Here is a 16,559-nt window from a genome sequence, read left to right on the forward strand (position 1 = left end):
GATGTACTCTGTGGCTGAAGTGTATTTTCACACAGCAGCTCTCTGATTTTATTGCCAGGTGCTGAGTGACAGCGGATCAGAGGGTGTCTGATAAATTGTCACTGTACAGTCACCTCACACAGCTCCAGCTTGTAATTAAACTTTTGAATCAGAGGTACAATATCACACGTTCACTTTTACAAGCAGCTTTTCAAGATGGTCCAAGCCAAATAAAAAGCAAATGCAAAGATCAAATGCTGAAGATAAATTAAGTTAGTATTTAACAGACCAGTCAAGAGAACATTGAGAACCAGGAAACACACACTGTTACTGTGGGTGTCAACACACCCCAGAAGGCTGACATCTCAAGGCTCGGTATGTACTCCAGGAACCAGTGTATCCTAAGCTCTACACTAGTTAATTTAAAGCTTACCAGACAAACATGAAAGCAAATTTATTTCTGAATGACAGCACACACAGAGACATTTTTATATGGTTATATGCTCCAGAGTCACACAGTACACAATCTTAAATTTCTGAACGTACGATGCCCTTAGAAATATCAAAATTTTCCTCTAACAGGCTCAACTGCATCTTGGCCACAGTGTTTAGGAGAAAGCTCCACCACAAGATCTGCTCAAAGCCAGGAGAGAATTCATCAACTCTAAATTAAATACAGATAAAAGCAAAAAAACCCCATGAATGGTAACAGTAACCGCACTGGGAACATTTGCACGCTCTTGTAAACAATTAAAGCTGGAGCAAAACCTGCAAATTAAGGCTGCATGAGAGTCTTTTTGTTGTTTCTTAAATTGTAAAGGTATAAATAAAGGTATTGAACAACAAATTCTAGCATCAGTTAGCAGTCTGACAGCATGCCACTAAATTGTCAAGACTGGCAATATATGGGCATATCCTGAAATGCATTCAGTCTGTAGTAATTTACAAGTTACGTAAAAGCAAGACTTTTGATAAAATTTTCCAGAACTTTCTGTTGCCAGATCACAACATCAGATGTTAACACAAGAACACCATTGAGAACAATAACTCACTGCAATTCCAAAATACAAAAGTTCCAAACACTGAGATAGTGAGTCAAGAAATCTTTGTTTATTTAACAAAGTAACAACATTATGCATTACTGCCATATTTGTAAACTATATTTTCTAAACTGAGGGGCTAAGAAACCAGATGTCTGTGTAGCAGAATAGAATTATAGTCTCCAGCAGCAACAGGGTTTCAGAATGCGTTGCAACTAACATTACACCAAAAACAGTTTCAAATTTGGCTTTTTTTTTTTAATATAATGGCGAAGCTAATGAAAAACTGGAATTGCACACTTGTCTCTTTCAAAAGCCTACTGTTATTTTTTGAGTCAAATAATAAAAAATGCCAGAAGTCCACTTTAAACACATGATGGTCCAGTGGCAAAAATACATTTCAAAAGGATTTCACCTAGAGCCTTTGCTGGAATTGTAAGGAGCAGCACCTCATCTAGGGGGTAGGACTAAACCAGAGAATTCACCTTCTTTTCATTTCCTAGGAACAGGTAAAGTGATGGAAGTGTTCAACATTATCATGCAATTCAATGCCACACCTTTCAGGAAGGTGTGGCACTTATCTATGTGTTTTCATAATAAAACAAAGTATTCTTTAAAAAAAGTATACTGAAGTTCAAGTAAAGGTATTATCACCTTGGATTCTCACCATACATCCAAGACACTCAAAGCCTTGAAACGTCAGTTAGAAGGTGTTAAGCAGCATTTTAAGCAAAGGAAAGTTCTAATGGTTAATCTCCAGGAAGTCCATCTTGTACTACAAGCATTGATTTTTGGTTGGAGGAATGGAAAGATTATCAAAAACTGACTTCAGGACCTCAGGAGGTGAAACAATGACAATGAAAAAAATAGTTTACTGTATTCCCTTAGAATAAAAAGGAGAGAGTTGATTGCAAACCACTTTGTAACTCTAAACTCAAAATTTCCACACAGCTCTAACTTTAGGCAAAGGGATTTTAGTTCACCACCTACTGTGCCACAACACAAAAGGTATACACAACACAACATAAAAACTATTAATAATGCATAATAAATATTAATATTAATGTTTATGTTTATATATAAAATAATACATAATAAATAATGCAACCAGTGCCAGGCTTCCCTGGACACTGTCAGGCAAAGGCTGGATCCTGCATGGTGCTGCACCCCACAGCAGCTGAGAGGACACCACAGCTGTTACAGTCAGGATATTTGCATTTTTATCTGTGTTCAAAACAGAAGAAGGTCAACATGCACTAGAAAATGCATTCTGTCACGCTCCAGTAACAAGACAAAATTTAGACTTGGTTTTCCCCAGTCACTGTCATTCCCATTAATGTGCAATGAGCTTCTAGAACATGGACACAACTAAGTTTTATCTTATTCTTTTGTCTTATTCTTTGTTGGTTCAGGACAAAAGCTTGTATTTTGTCTAAAAGCGTGGTTTTCAGTGAATCTGTTCTGCAGTAACACTTCTAATAGAAAAACATTTTGCAATTCACTCACTGTCCCATATCACTGACTTCTTCAGGGCAAAACACATGCTATGGAAGTTTTTAAACAGCAAATAAAGTCACACCCTGAATAGATAATGATACCCTAAGAAAAAGTGACAACCTTTTTATAAACTATTCTGGTATTATACTTTTTTTTTTTTGTAACTGCACCCAATAGTTCTGCTTGAAAACAAGATTTCTACTGCAACAGTAACTCTTAATCTCTTCACTTATGTCAAGCTATATTCCTTTAATTATCACAGAGGTGGTGAGTTGCCAAAATAAAAGAGTAAGACTTCAAATGAAGAAAAGGTAATGGAAACAGATCAAATTTTCTTGTTCATGCAAGAATAATCAAGTAAACGTAAAAACCAAAAGCAAAACCCACCAGAAAACCAGTCTGGTTTTTTGACACAAATATTTTCTTTCTAGAAGCTTAAGGATTTTTCTAAAAGGTGTCAGAAAGCCTTTACTTACTTCCTCATACTCCTCTTCATCATCATCATCAGACACAATATTATCATTGAATGGCTCTTCTAGAAAGAAGCAAAACAAAATGGTATCAGTTAAGTTGTACATGCACAACCTAACAGAATCTCATTATTACCTCACTTTTACAGGAGCAAGATTTAACCTGTTTCTCCTACAGACATGTCCTTTTCAGGACAACTATTGGAATAATTTGATCCTGTAAGCATTCTAGAAATCACTTAAATCAATTAATATTTTGGAAAATGGCAGAAATAGAAACACTCTGGAATAGTTACTTTCTCATAAAATCCACAGTGACATCTTGCTGTATTTACTGACAAGACTTGAATGAAAGTGTGTGCACTTGCAAGTTTGCCTATTTTTCAAATATTTTTTTAATAACCGATTCTACTTCTCCCTACAACTACTTTAATATTATACTGCTTTTGTACATAAAACGTTAGTACTCCTGCAGAGTATTTATTTTATCTTTTGGACATAATCATATCCTCAGGAAAAAAATGGCCAGGCTTATGATGGAAATCTGAAAGCACAACTTGTACTCATCAATGACTCAGACAAAAGCTCTTAAAAATGCCATTTTCAGAATGGTGGTTCTATAACCTTGAAGAACAAATACTGTGTAGTGGCAATACAGTGCTTAAATATTTTATTTGTTCTTTCTTTTACAAGCTAGAACTGTAAAACGGGCTGTGTTCTCTTTCCAAAAGCCAAAGAGAGCAGTTCAATTTGTTCAATGTTTACTGTACAGAAAGATGCAACCAGAATTAATCTCCTTTTCTTTATTTGCTTTCTCTTTCTTCATTCTTCCTTTCAGTCACAGGCAATAGAAAATGGAATAAATATTCCACCTTCTCAGTCTGTATTAACAGCATCTAGAACTCCTATGACCCATCGACATACTCTCCAAAAACGACGGTCTTTGCTCCCTATTCAGGATAAGCCATTTCACTACACCTCACTAGAGCAAGAGACGAGCACAGACAGACCTAGTCCCTAAATCCTGTTTTACAAATTTCTACTGCATTTTGCAGTTGGCAGCAGTCTCTCAGTCTTCATTACCTTCAGACCAGTGGCATGAAAGAAAGCAGCCAAGGTAATTTTATTTACGGTCCCAAAAATTTGTAATTGTGTCTAACTCATCTTTTTATTTCTTCTTTATTACTACAACATAAAGAAATTTTAAAATACACGATTTTCAAATCCTCACATTCACTATTCACCCTCTCTCAGACCATCACACTATTGTTATTCTTTGAGAGTTCCAATGCCAAGTAAAAACATGAGCTTTTTTGTGGCTTTTGTGAAAGACTTAAAGCTCTGATAGCTGCATGTGTTCTGACCTGAATTGAGCTGCTTGATAACAAATTCCATCTGTCGAACCATCTCCTCATTTCTTTCCTTGATAAAGCAGCGCAGAATTTCTTCCATTCCCTGGATGTAGCAGAAAACATTGGTAGATCAGTATTTCATGTGACCACAGTGACAGATTTGGTAGCTAAAATATTGGGTTTTTTATTTTTGGTCAGGAAAAACACAGGCAGTGTGAAGCAAACCACGGTGTCCAGCTCAAAGTGTTGCACAGACAAAAGAAATACGCTCTCTAGATTGTTTTGAGGCTTAAACAGAAAGGTGTCCTTGTGAACAGCAAATTTTTACAATAGATCTGCTGCTTTTGCCTTCTGAATTCAGTACACAATAGTCATCAGAACAGGATAAAATTTGCATCCACAGAGACAACAGTACAAGGTTCAGAGAAGGAAAGCAGGAAAGCAGAATCAGCTTTGACCTTAAACCTGGTCTCTGTGGCTCCTTATAGCCTTGATGTTGTGTCTTTAAGCATTTAAGATCACTTTCAATCCTCTGTGCTCTGTGAGGTAGAACATCTGCCAACAATTATGTCTCCATAACTCTCTGGGTGAGTTTGTAAGATACAAAGACATGCTGCTATCCCAGGAGCAGCTTCCTCAAACACAGAAGTTAAAACACAGTCGTTACCATTAGACTAACTTTCACGGAAAATCAGTTCATAGTTCTGAAACTTTCCTCCTGCTGCCTTTCCCACATAACCATGACTATACCAGGCAGAAGGAAAAGCAGCAAGAACTCCTTTTAGTGGCTACTCACTGGTGCAGATTGAGCTACATAAGGGGAAGAAGTAGCAGGTGAGATGAAAGCATCTCCCCAGCCACAAGGAGTCTACAAAACGCTAGAAGGACACACAATTTTAAAACAACACCTTTAATTTATAATTCAGACAAAATTCTTCACACTACTGGGGTACCACTCCTGGGAAAAAGACCTGAAAATATGTCAGAAGTGTTTGAGACATATATTCATACTTCCTTGAGGATCAAAGAGGAAGGGCCTCTTGTGGGTTCCCTTCTCAAAATGCCCTGGCTCCCACCTCACAGCCCTGCTGTGCCCTGCTCAGCAGGTCCCTGTCTGGGCCATCTCTGGCAGAGGTGCTGATTTTCATGCTATGCAAAGCAGCACTTCTTACCATTTCTTTGGCTTCTTCTCGGACAGAAGGGATGGCCAGAATACTGTACAGTGCTCCATTCACATATGACTGGACCTAAGAGGAAGAAATAGTCACACCATGAAGAAAAACTCTTACATTCATCCCAGTTGACTATCAGCAAAATATAAGAGTGAAAATGTAGAATAACTATACTTCAAAGAGTTTAAGCAGGCTAGACTGAACTTGCAAAAATTCCAACAGGAAGCACAGAACTTTTATGGTGCAATTATACTGTGATATGGTTATCTAAAGCAGTATGCAGCATGCCAATTTCTCAAACAGCCCCCCTGCTTCTGATAATGTATTCTTGCAAACCTACCTAGCCATAAGAAAGAAAAAAAAAAACACAACAGGAAAAGAGAGAAAAGCAGAAAAAGAAGGTTAGCTTCTGACAAACAATAATAGTAGAAAAAAACCAGGACAAAGAACAGAGAAAAGACCCTGCCAGCATGAACTCAAGACAGGCTTCAAGCATTGTAGCCTTAGGCAGGATGATAAAGCCAAAGCAGCTTCAAACATCCTCTCACTCTGCTGCCTCTTACTGTCCCTCAGGAGAGGCAAAAAACCTGCCAGCACAAAAGCTCTGAATTATGGCTAGTGAAAGCCAACAGATCTGTCAAACTAGTTTTACCAGAACTTATGTGACCCTTTCAAATGGCCAGCAACTTTTGAAGCACTAAAATTTTCAGTCATCCTCTGTCTGTACCTTTGGAAAAGTGAACAATCAGCAGGCCTGGGAGCAGTGGAAGCCAGGGAAGGTAAAGGACTGAGATTTACAAAAGGATTCCACAGCTTCTCAGAAAGATTTCCTCATACCTCAGAGCACTGTATTCTACTTTTGACTTCAACAGTAAAACTTCTGCCAAAGTAAGCACAAAATACATTGTAGGAATGCACTCTCTGAGAGAAATTTCAAAGTAATTTTAAGACACAGATTTCAACAACATGGCAGCATTTTCTGGGTATTTCTAGTCTAGAGGTTGGTATTTTATCTTGTATTTGTATGTATTGTCTTAAAGTTTCATCATTCACAAAACAAAGGCAGCGAAAGAATCCAATAAAGGTATGTCAAAATTAATCAAAACAATGCTAGTGAAGAACTGGTCAACATCTCCTAATGAACTCATAACATATGGATGAAACACTTCGTTGAAGTGTATTCTCTATTTTCAGTTTAAGTTATAAACAAAACCCCTTGATGATACAGTCATTGCATATAAAAACAAGATACCAGAATTTATATTTCATTTTTATTAGAAGTCTCCAAACAGCTTTCACAAGCATCACGGAATTATTCTAGAATATCCTGGTAAAAATTCTGCCTCCATGAATTCAGCTTTGTACAATATTTGTCTGCATTTCTTTCTGCCTTAAATTTTACTGTATGGTTAAAAAAATGCCTCTCTGCAGGGACAGCTGAAGCAATGCCTTATGTATCAGACAGCAGTTATCAGAGTGATGTGCTGACAAGTATCAGGTAGAAATAACTAATAATTTTTAGCATTTTCCTCTGAGGTAGTTTGATTTAACATCTAAGATGCAAGTGAACCCTGAGACAGAAAAGAAAGGAACCACAAAAGGTTAAAGTGACAGGTCAAGTGAAGTGAAAGATAAAAAGGTATTAGGGCTTGAATGTTCCAAGTCTACTACTTCCTTATAGCATTGCTTAAAATTACAGCAAATGTGTTTCCCTGCACCTGAAGTTTTGCACAATGGGTTTGCATCACACATTTTTCACCTCGTGAACGAGTTAAGCTTGAGCTGATTTGGTGCATGACATTTAAGTAGCATCAGAAACTGCAATCAAGGCAAATGGACTGCATGGAAATGCATCCAAAAGCTTTCATTCTTAGGTGCCAACATTTGTTAAAGCAAGACATGCTTCTCTCTAGAAAAACCTCTGCTCAACAAAATAAAATTTACGCATTTGTGAATTTTAGGAAAAAGTCATGCAACATAATTACATGAGAGTCTAATAAAGGAAACAAAACCAATTTACTTTTCACATTTTTTCATTTCTTCTTTTTTAATTTTTTTCTTTCCACCTTTTCATTAACCCAAAATTTGCTGTACAAATACCTTAGGATTCTCATGGTCAAGAAGACTTGAAAGAACTCTGAGCATGTGGTTTGGGATACTTGCACATATTTTCTTCCCTGCAAAGGCAGAACATATAAATATACTTGAAAAATAGAACAGATCAGGGCAAGCTTTTTTCTTACTTTTTAGAATCAGTATTAAATATAGTTTGCACAGAGCAATACTGCTTCTTGTTCCTGACAAATGCTACTCAGTGTAACTGAGTTGAAATCAAGTGAAGTTACTCTGGATTTGTGCACCTGTAGTCTTGGACAGGATGCAACACAAAGGGGATTTAAAAATTTAACAAAGGCATTTTTACAAGAAGCAAACAATTTTTTACCTTTACCTTCCTTTCCTTTTTAAAAGCAAATTTAATTTAAGCTCTTTTTAAGTCCCTTGGACACAGACAGGATTTTATTTTCTTGGCAGGAATCTCTGCATTCTAGAAGTGAAGGCAAGGTGAAGGTTAAGCTCCTCACCATTACTCCTCAACCCAGTTCTTTCTGTTTACAAAGAAATCTCTTACACAGAATCTGTAACTGGACACAAAGTGTCCTTTGAAAAGTGGGCCTGGAATGTAGCAATGGCAGCCTTCACATACTAATATGAAAAATAATCAAATCTTACAGGGTGCCATTGCTTATTTCTTTGCTTAATTCTTTAAAATTTGGTGAAGTTAACCTCCCATAATTGGAATTCTTGGGAAGAGAGATGTGCTCAAAAGGATTAGTTATAACACTCAAATATCTCTGGTTGTGGTCCCTGCTGCTGATTGTAGTCACTTGAAAGAATCCTGGTAAAACAGGAAAAAAAGATTCACAATCTTCCCTATCTATTTCTTGGAATAGGGTTGTAATTCAAAATGTAAGACACCTGCACTCCGCAGACAAAGATTCATGAGCAAGGCAGCACAATACTCCAGGTTGTATTCAGACAGGCAATCTGGGTCTATTAGAACATCAACCAGCCAGAAAATGAGCCCATCTTTGATCATTGCCGACTGCAATGTACGCCTAGGATTAAAAAACAAAATCAGATCACAAATCACAGATGCCACATCACAACATCAATAGCTTTCATATACATTTATAGCCAGTACAAGCACATTTAAAATACACCCCTTGCCAAAAAAAAACCAACAACCCATTTTGGCAGAATCACTAAACTAAGTAATTAACAAAGTCTGAAGAGAAATTGAAGATGCAGATTCCCATAGGTTGGAGGACTAAAACATTGTTGGATAGATCAGGGGGTTTTGTCTTTTGTTTTATTTTGTTCTTTTTAAACCTGTGAACTGCTGAGGTAAATTCCTTCATTGTTTTCTAAGGCTTCTTACTCCAGCTAAAATGGTGTTTTCAATTGTCTTTTAAAATTGGTTTAAAAAGCCAGCTACACACAACAGATCCATAAAACAAATTAATTACTTCTTCCGTCATAGGTAGCCATAGTACTGTAGTAGTTTGGTACTGTCAATTTGACAAATGAGGTTTTTTTGCTTGGATCTATTTGCACTTTTCTCTAGAAATTCTTAAATCTCATGCTCTTTTAACTCGTAGTTGCCTTAGAAGACTGCTGAATAAAGTGCTAGGTGGCCAACTGTGCTCTACAATAGAAATTCTACACTTTACAATACAAAAAAAGAAGTATATACTGGTAGAAAAGTCTTACTGAAGAACAGCATTTTTAATAATATTATTTCCAAGAGGCATTATATTTAAATTGCAAAGATCAAAGCAGGCACTTTCCTGGCTTTGGTCCTGAAAGCTCATCTGTTTCTTAGTGCTGGATATTGCAGCAGGTCTACGGCATGTACTAAGCAAAACAAGGGAGCATCTGACCACATATTAAAAAAGTTTCCCTTATGTCAAGTACCTGGAATTAACCTTCTATAAGATTGTGACATTTTAAAAAATAAAAAACTTCCAAATTTTCAATATTCCTCCAGACTGCTGCAAAAACAGACTTCCTAAGATCATATTTATTTAATAAATAGAGCATGCCCTTTACTGCTTTTGCATATTTCTTTTGTGGTGGGCACTTGAGTCAGACTGCTAATACAGAAGGAAGAAACAAGACAGCCCATGCAAAGATAGCTCCAGGAAAGAGGGTCAACAGGATAAAGATGAAATCCCTAAAAAATGTTTGCAGAAATGATAATGAAAACCTTATGCTCTGGAATGTAACACAACTCTTTTTTTCCATGCAGGATTGTCAGACCTTTTTACATTAAGATTTTCACTTTCTTCAGTTAAGGAACACATACAAAGCACACAAGGCTGTGGCAGATGTACATTTACTTGAGCCTTGACAGCTGGTAGGAGGTCAGGTTAATTCAGTCAGCAAAACTGAGTTTTCCTCCATAATAAGTGACATTGCTTTCATCAGCCATCAGGGCTTCTGATGATTGTTATGGGAAAATCAAGTGCTCTTCTTTCCTCCCTGAACAGAGCCTAAGTAGCCTGCATTTCCTCTCCTGCTGTCACCACCACACGCTGTGCTTTCATCACCTGAGGCTGAATTTCTGCAGAGCCCCCAGAACATTCTCCCATGTAAGGGAATCCTTGTCTTCAGCTTTCAGTCTGTCCTCCAGCATTTGCAGCAATGTTGGGTTCTGAGAAAGGTAGGCACGACCTGGTGCAAAAAGCGATGAAAGAACAGATGCTGAGATAGCAGCTGTGACAAAAAGCTCCCTCTCTTTGGAAAAGTAAGCAGGATTGACCTCAGTTTCCTCTTGACAAGCCACAGTCTTTTGCCAAGATCCAAACAAACCTGTACAAAGTTGTGTAGCAGACCAGCTGTATTCAATCCAGACACTTGGGGTATTAGAGGGCCACACTTGCCAAATCAATACCACACAGAATCCACTTTGACTTTATGCTTTCTGATCTATCAGTTTTGTTCAATCAAAGAAAAGAACAAAAATATCCAAGGAACTGGGGAAAGTCAGGTGCCCTCCTGCTACTGACTTCAAATGAGATTTCAGCGCCTAGCAATTCGTAACTCCAAAAATAGCAGCAAACAAAGAGCTAATTTGGGGCAGGCAGAGATACAAACCTAGATATATATGCATCTGGATTGTTAGCAGTGATGCACAAAGATTTATTCAGGTGAGGACCAGGAAAATGCAGGAGCCACAGTAGTTACTACTGCACAGCCTGGTAACAGGTCTGCCCACAGGACCCCTAATTAATGGGGATTTTTCTCTTTAACCCTCATGGAGATACTGATGACTATATTAAAGGCAGTATCTGAGTGAGTTCCTACATGGATCACAAATCATCAAAACTAGTCAGAAATACTGAATATAGTGTCAAAATGAAAACTTTCCAGATACTGAAAAGCTGTTTTGAATGCATGTAACAAAAGATAGTGAATCCCTAGAAAAAGGGTGCGAAAAAAGGTTCTACATTTCCACATGCACTGACATGCATTTGTGAAGCATCAATAAGACAGCATTATATGAAAATGCTATCTTATTTTTGCAGTGAATCTTTTACCTTCTATCAGTGAAGCAAAAGCATTGATGAGCCTTGCCATATACTGTCTTACTACCTCACTCTTAGAATATAATAATTGGAGGACACTTCTCTGAAAAACAAAGCAAATGTTAATAAACCACAAAGAAGGAAACCACTAAAGTTAGTCTTCTATAATGTTTTAAAAGCTTCATTAAACTTACACAGAACAAAAAAAATCCCCTTTGAATGCATACTGATCTGTCAGTATGATGTACAATTTCTTTTTTTATTGGGAGGGGGTTGAAGGAGAGATGGAAAATGAGCAAATAGGCAAATTACAGCTTCTCAACTGAGTCTGTTAAAACACCATTGAAGTCTGTGGTGTAGAGTGGAAGTTATAATGAGCCGACACAGCCCAGATAAGCTAGTACCTAAAATTAATATTCAGTGACAAAAAAACTCCACAAACCAAACAACTTAGTTTTGTTGATGAACTTAAATGCAGTAATATCACCTGAATAGGAATGTTTTTCCTTGACAATGAAGAGCGTGACAAGCAGCTCAGTAACTTACCACCACATTGCAATTATTTCTAATCTGTTTTATTTCAGGCTTTACATATAACTCTCCTCTTACAGAAATTTAGTGGGAGAAAAACTGATGGCTGATTTAATAATCCTTTATGTTTCCTAGTGGTACAAGTGACTGTTGCAAAGACAATGAAGCCACAAACCAAGTAAGCTCAGTGCCTCGAACCCCTGGGGAACTCATTATACACAAAAGTCACTACAACCAATGAAGAAAGTTGTGCTTTTCTTAGCAACAGTACTGGGTTATCAGGGACTGAAACAACTTTTCAAAATCAACACACCAGCAATTCCCCTTTCTAAAGAAAGGTGCCAACCCACCTCAAATTCACAGAACCACAGCTGACCACACTACTGCAGGTGCACAATGACATTCCATAGAGGCACTGGGACTGAAGTCCTAATTGACTTCTTATCTTGGATCAGTGAAATTAATTGAGTGCATTATTTAACAATACACAATCACTCAAAAAGAGACACGGCATCTGATAAGCAAGCAATAAAGGACCTCAGGCTTCGGCTGAACTCTCAGAGGTGAAGCAACAGAGAGGTGATAAACTTCCAGTTGTTTACAAGAACTGTGTCTACACTAAGAGCTCTTGTAATGCAAAGCTTTGCCATCAAAGCTTTGCAATCAACATTTAAAGAACAGGATACAGAAGCTAAATGTATCACCTGATTTTGGCACTACTACCTTTTTTTCCTTCTCCCCTCCCAGAGAGTAATGAAATTTTATGATCAGCACTTCACAGACACAAATGAACAATATCACACGGAAGTCAGACAACTGACAGCTCTCGGTTTCAGCTGACCTGACAGTTGCTGTGGCAATCTAGGAGGTCATTACTGATGTAGGCTTGCATGATAGTGTCTCTCTGTTCTCCAGGATATGATGTTGTCAAGCGCTAAAATAAACAACAACATAAATAAACAAGTGGAAAAAACCGCAAAAAGCCAAAACTATGGATTGACGACCCCGGGACATTTTAAAAGTGCTGATACTCTGTAGCTGAGAAACCTCTTTCATGGGGAGCAGTAATTCAACCTCAGTTACCTAAGGGAAAGAGATGAAATGAACTGACCTGACCTCAGCTCTGTGATCCATTACAAATTGTAACTTGGGAGCTGTCATCATTGTCCATACAGGAATGATACAAAGTTACTTCCCATAAAGTTAAAACAGCTCCTCTAATAGTTACAGATGTGGCACTTTTCTTAAACATCTGAGCCAGAGCACTGGGCTAGAAGTACCTCCGGTAGGAACAGATTGTTTTTTATGTGAAAACAGACACTGAAACTTGAACAGAATTCCACTATTATCATCTTTCATGACTGTCACTTTGAACACATCAGTTTCCTTTTCAGCAGGAAAATGTAACTTCCTGTTGTCACCCGTAATTTTTCTGAAATGTCATTGACCCAAGTCAACCAAAAGGTAGTAAAATTCCTGTAAAATACCTTGATTATAAAGGAAAACTGGTGATTAGAGTCAGGTATGTCTTGGATATAGCAGTATTTATATAAGTGCAAACCAAAAGGATATATGGAAAAAGGAACTGCCTAAAATAACAACTTATTTGAAAACACATCAGATATTATTTTGACTGATTATCTCAGAAATCTGGGAATTCCTCATGTGAGGAATCTGTGTCTCCTCCAATGAGAAGAACACTGCTACACTACAAATAGACACCTCCTGCCTGGGCTACTTTCATCATCTCAACAGCATCAGGAAGCTTCACCAATAAAAAAGTTGCCTGTGATGTTCCACTCATCAGCAGAACAACTGTCTTGTTTGCAAAATGGATCTCAGCTCTGGATGCTCCAGAGGCCCTGTCCTTACCCAGCGCAGAGCCTGCAGCAGGAGGGCCTTGAGACGATCACTCCCTGTAATCAAATCTTTCTTCAGCTTCTCATAATCCAAAGAGGGCAACAATGGCACATCCTGTACCTTCCTAAACGAAAACGGAAAAGACATTCATCAAAACCCTCTCTCCTCATTCAGTGCAGCTGATGTTACTGAGGTGAGAAGAGGCAAAACAGGAAGTCTGCTTCAGGAAAAGAACTTCCACATTTTCACATTTTTATTACTTCTATTACCATTATAGTGTTAGAACAACAGACTTGTTAAATTTGGGGTTATTTCTTAATTATGCGTGCAGCTCGCTTACCATCAGAACTTGCAGACAGTAAACTGACAACCAGCCAGCTGATGATGTGAGATTTTTACTGGCACAAAACAGTACAGTAACATTCTTTTTTCCCCTCCCAAACTGGACCACAAGGGCATGAGGGTAGAAGATTGTGGCTCTTGACACACTCAGGATACAAAACAATTAAAGGTAAGGCACCCAAAAATCCATATTAGTGATCTCTCCTTTTCCTGGATTTGTGAGAATCAAACCAATTACAACAGGACTGAAATATATGGAAACACTAAAAATACAGCAACAACCTCACAGGTGTGGAATTGCAGATTTACTGGATTAACAACATTCTGCTGAAATTAGAAGGCTACTGAAGCTGCTCAGCAGAAGAACACAGATGACAAAGTATTTGCATCAATGTTCACTGAGGTCAGAGGAAGCACAGAGGAGGAGTGAGTCCCATTTGCAGACAACTGGCAGTGTGTATTTCAGTTTACAAACCCCTCATCTTCTCTATAGACAGAAATGAAGCTCAGCAACAAATACTTACATAGTGGCTAAAGATGCTCTTAACAGTGTGGAAGCCTGGATCACAAAAAGAGAGAAAAAAGGAAATTACAGCATATGAGTCCAAATTTCACATAATATTACTAATTAGATCCAAAGTGACCTCATTTCACTAAGGTTCTGCAGTTCTTTTCCTCTAAAAACCTGTGTTGTAAACCAGAAACACAGCTAAAGAAAGAGCACTACAGTGTTTATCTTTTTTTCCCCTTAAAGTGTTTCACAGGTAAAAAAAATCTTTTTTGTTATGATCTGGCTATATTATCCTCACCCATATACTCCACAAATTATCTTTGCTTGAAGCATTTAAAAAATAATAATAAAAATTAATAGAAACTACTATCTGAAGCCTACTGAGGAAGATGAAGAACTTGCTAAGCACATTCAATTACTTCATAAATTTTCATACCTTTAAAATTGCAATAATATTTCATTGGAAACCCAGCATGCATTCCTGCATATAAATTTATTGTAATTCTTTGTTTCAACACTAATGTTATCGAGTGCCTGCTGCTACCAAAATATAACCCTGTATATAATTATTAATATGTAAAGACAGGACTATGTATTCTGGTATGGATAAAACCAGTATGAAATAGCATGCCATTTCTTAGTGGTTCTGCCTAGGATATTATAACTAAATCCAGAATATTTCTTCTCTGATGCAGGGTGACACATTGTACAGGCACCACTGTGCAACAAGGAACACCAACACCATATAAAAGTTGCACATGAAAGTTGCCTGCCTCACTAAATATTTTTTGCTAGACTTAATTGTAGGTAAGCAAAGAAGAAGCAATTCTGGCATAAGAGTGCTTCATGTCATGCATTCTGATGTCAACTACATGCTGTATTTGCAGAATATTCAATGTCATCTCTTTGTGCTGATCTGTCTGTTAAAAATCTCTCATTACCACTTATGCCTGTAAAACTGGTCTTCTCTCCTAACTGAGCCTCTTTCACTGGGAACTATATAATCGATGTCTATTGTCAGATTTAAAACTGTGGGATTTAGGAGACAAAAAGCATTAAATACCATAGAGAATATTGAATTACGCCAACTGACATATTCTTGAAAACACAACATCATGGGTATCCTTGTAATACAAGGAACTGCTCTCTTAGATGTGAAATAAGCTTATGTGCACATTGGAAAGTGTTTTATATTCTGTCAATGAATAACTCGTACATAATAGACAATTAACAGGTCATACACCTCAAAAGCAACCTGTCTGGATCAGCAGTTCTCACATCATAGTTTACCTTACACAATACAAAAGTCTTTTTAAGTATCATCTCTGCCCCTAGACTGTTTTGCCCTCGTTCATTTTCCTTAGTATTTTTGGTAAGTATAAAGAGTTAGTTTTGTTTAAACAAAACAGTTTTCCTAGTCAAAACCTAAAACCTTGTAGCTACATGTGCAATCACAAATCACTTTCGTTTCCTCTGTCAGCACCTTTCTCCTTTCTCCATTAGAGGAAATGGAAGAAAGTGACTACAGCACTCGAATGCAAAAAAATACAGAGCCCTTGGGGATGGAAGGTCAAACAGAGAATAGCAGTGTGAAAAGAAACAGAGCAGGGCACTAGGGCTACATAGATGTACATAAAGATTCTCTGCTTCCCAACAAAGTCTTTTTTACACACCTCTTTGCTGTCTTAGAAAGAAAAACATGTGCTCCAACCAAAATCTATCCAGAGGATAACTGTTTAAGATACACATATCACTCTTCTACACAAATAAAACTTTCTGGCAAGCATAGGATTTTGCAAGCTTTTATGAAATTTCAAACTAAAGGAACTTCAACTGTAAAAATATTCAGATCAAATGGGACAAGGTCCTATTAATTCCCATATTACTTTTTAAGCCAGCAGATGGAGCACAGCAAGGCATTTAGTATGGTTTCCTTCTGTACTCCTCCTACACCAAAAAGGCACCAGAGAGTGGGGCAGGCCCTGCACTGGGGCTCTGAGGGCAGAACCACTGAGCTGGAAAGACTTCTGGTCTCTTTACTGATCAGAGCCAGTTTATCAGTCTACAACTTGCACAGGAGGAAGTTCTTTCAGGCTTTTGGTGTTTTTGGGAAAGCAATAAGATAAAGTTCATATTACATAAGGTTCAATCATCAGGGCTAAACAGGAATGGAGAAAGTTTTGCAGGGCTCACTTGTTCTTTACCGCATTGTCATTT

The 16,559-nt window shown here is 37.6% G+C and overlaps 1 protein-coding gene across 1 annotated transcript in view; it reads right to left on the bottom strand.

The window, feature by feature from the left end:
* The window catches only part of ARMC9 (armadillo repeat containing 9), a 61,779-nt gene that overhangs the window by 22,318 nt on the left and 22,902 nt on the right, over positions 1 to 16,559 (bottom strand). Inside the window, 10 exon segments of the mRNA XM_083868571.1 lie at positions 2,993 to 3,051; positions 4,351 to 4,441; positions 5,511 to 5,585; positions 7,611 to 7,687; positions 8,487 to 8,626; positions 10,121 to 10,244; positions 11,111 to 11,201; positions 12,471 to 12,563; positions 13,502 to 13,613; positions 14,356 to 14,390. Coding sequence (XP_083724697.1) covers positions 2,993 to 3,051; positions 4,351 to 4,441; positions 5,511 to 5,585; positions 7,611 to 7,687; positions 8,487 to 8,626; positions 10,121 to 10,244; positions 11,111 to 11,201; positions 12,471 to 12,563; positions 13,502 to 13,613; positions 14,356 to 14,390 — 897 coding nt within the window.

This window comes from Zosterops lateralis (genome assembly GCF_965231275.1).
Source record: "Zosterops lateralis genome assembly, chromosome: 10".
Lineage (NCBI taxonomy): Eukaryota > Metazoa > Chordata > Aves > Passeriformes > Zosteropidae > Zosterops > Zosterops lateralis.